Source organism: Monoraphidium neglectum (genome assembly GCF_000611645.1).
Source record: "Monoraphidium neglectum strain SAG 48.87 unplaced genomic scaffold scaffold00141, whole genome shotgun sequence".
In the NCBI taxonomy this organism is placed as follows: domain Eukaryota; kingdom Viridiplantae; phylum Chlorophyta; class Chlorophyceae; order Sphaeropleales; family Selenastraceae; genus Monoraphidium; species Monoraphidium neglectum.
The window spans coordinates 27,508-28,042 of NW_014013487.1; the positions used below are offsets into that span (position 1 = coordinate 27,508).

General features: G+C 67.1%; 1 protein-coding gene across 1 annotated transcript in view; it reads left to right on the forward strand.

The window, feature by feature from the left end:
• MNEG_1421 (hypothetical protein) overlaps positions 1-535 on the forward strand; it is a gene marked incomplete at both ends in the record, with an annotated part of 9,921 nt that overhangs the window by 7,549 nt on the left and 1,837 nt on the right. The window contains 2 exons of the mRNA XM_014050098.1: positions 40-133; positions 319-418. Of these exons, the coding sequence (XP_013905552.1) occupies positions 40-133; positions 319-418 (194 nt within the window). The remainder of the gene's footprint in view (positions 1-39; positions 134-318; positions 419-535) is intronic.

Genomic DNA, 535 nt, shown 5'->3' on the forward strand with positions numbered 1-535 from the left:
TGCCGCCCCCGGTTGCGGCCTCCCCTTGCTCCCCGCCAGGTGTACGTGTGCATCGCCTTCGCTTTTGCTGTGTCCACGGCCATGGAGAAGACCAACGTCGCCCTCGCCATTGCCGAGATCTTCGCCGCGCTGAGTGAGCGTCGGTCAGCCCATTCGACCCACTTTGCACCCCCTCCCTCGCATTTCGCTACATCGGCGACTGGCCCTGGTTGAAGCCATGTGTGCACCGCGACGGCGCTCTGCCGCGGGTCCCTCCCCGATGGCCTGACCGCTGCCGCCTCCTGCTGACCCCGTGCGTCCAACCCTCAACCCCCGCAGGCCGCAAGATCGGAGGCCAGACCGCCGCCCTGACTGCCATGTACCTGGTGACTGCCCTGCTGTCCGAGCTGCTGACCAACAACGCCGCCGCCGCCATAATGTGAGGCGGTGGCGCCTATCACACATAGCTCGCTCACTGGCTGGGGTCCGCTCTGTGAACATGCTATAGGGGAAAAGGGAGGGGGAGGGGACAGCGGAGCCAGCCCCGGGTCCGGCG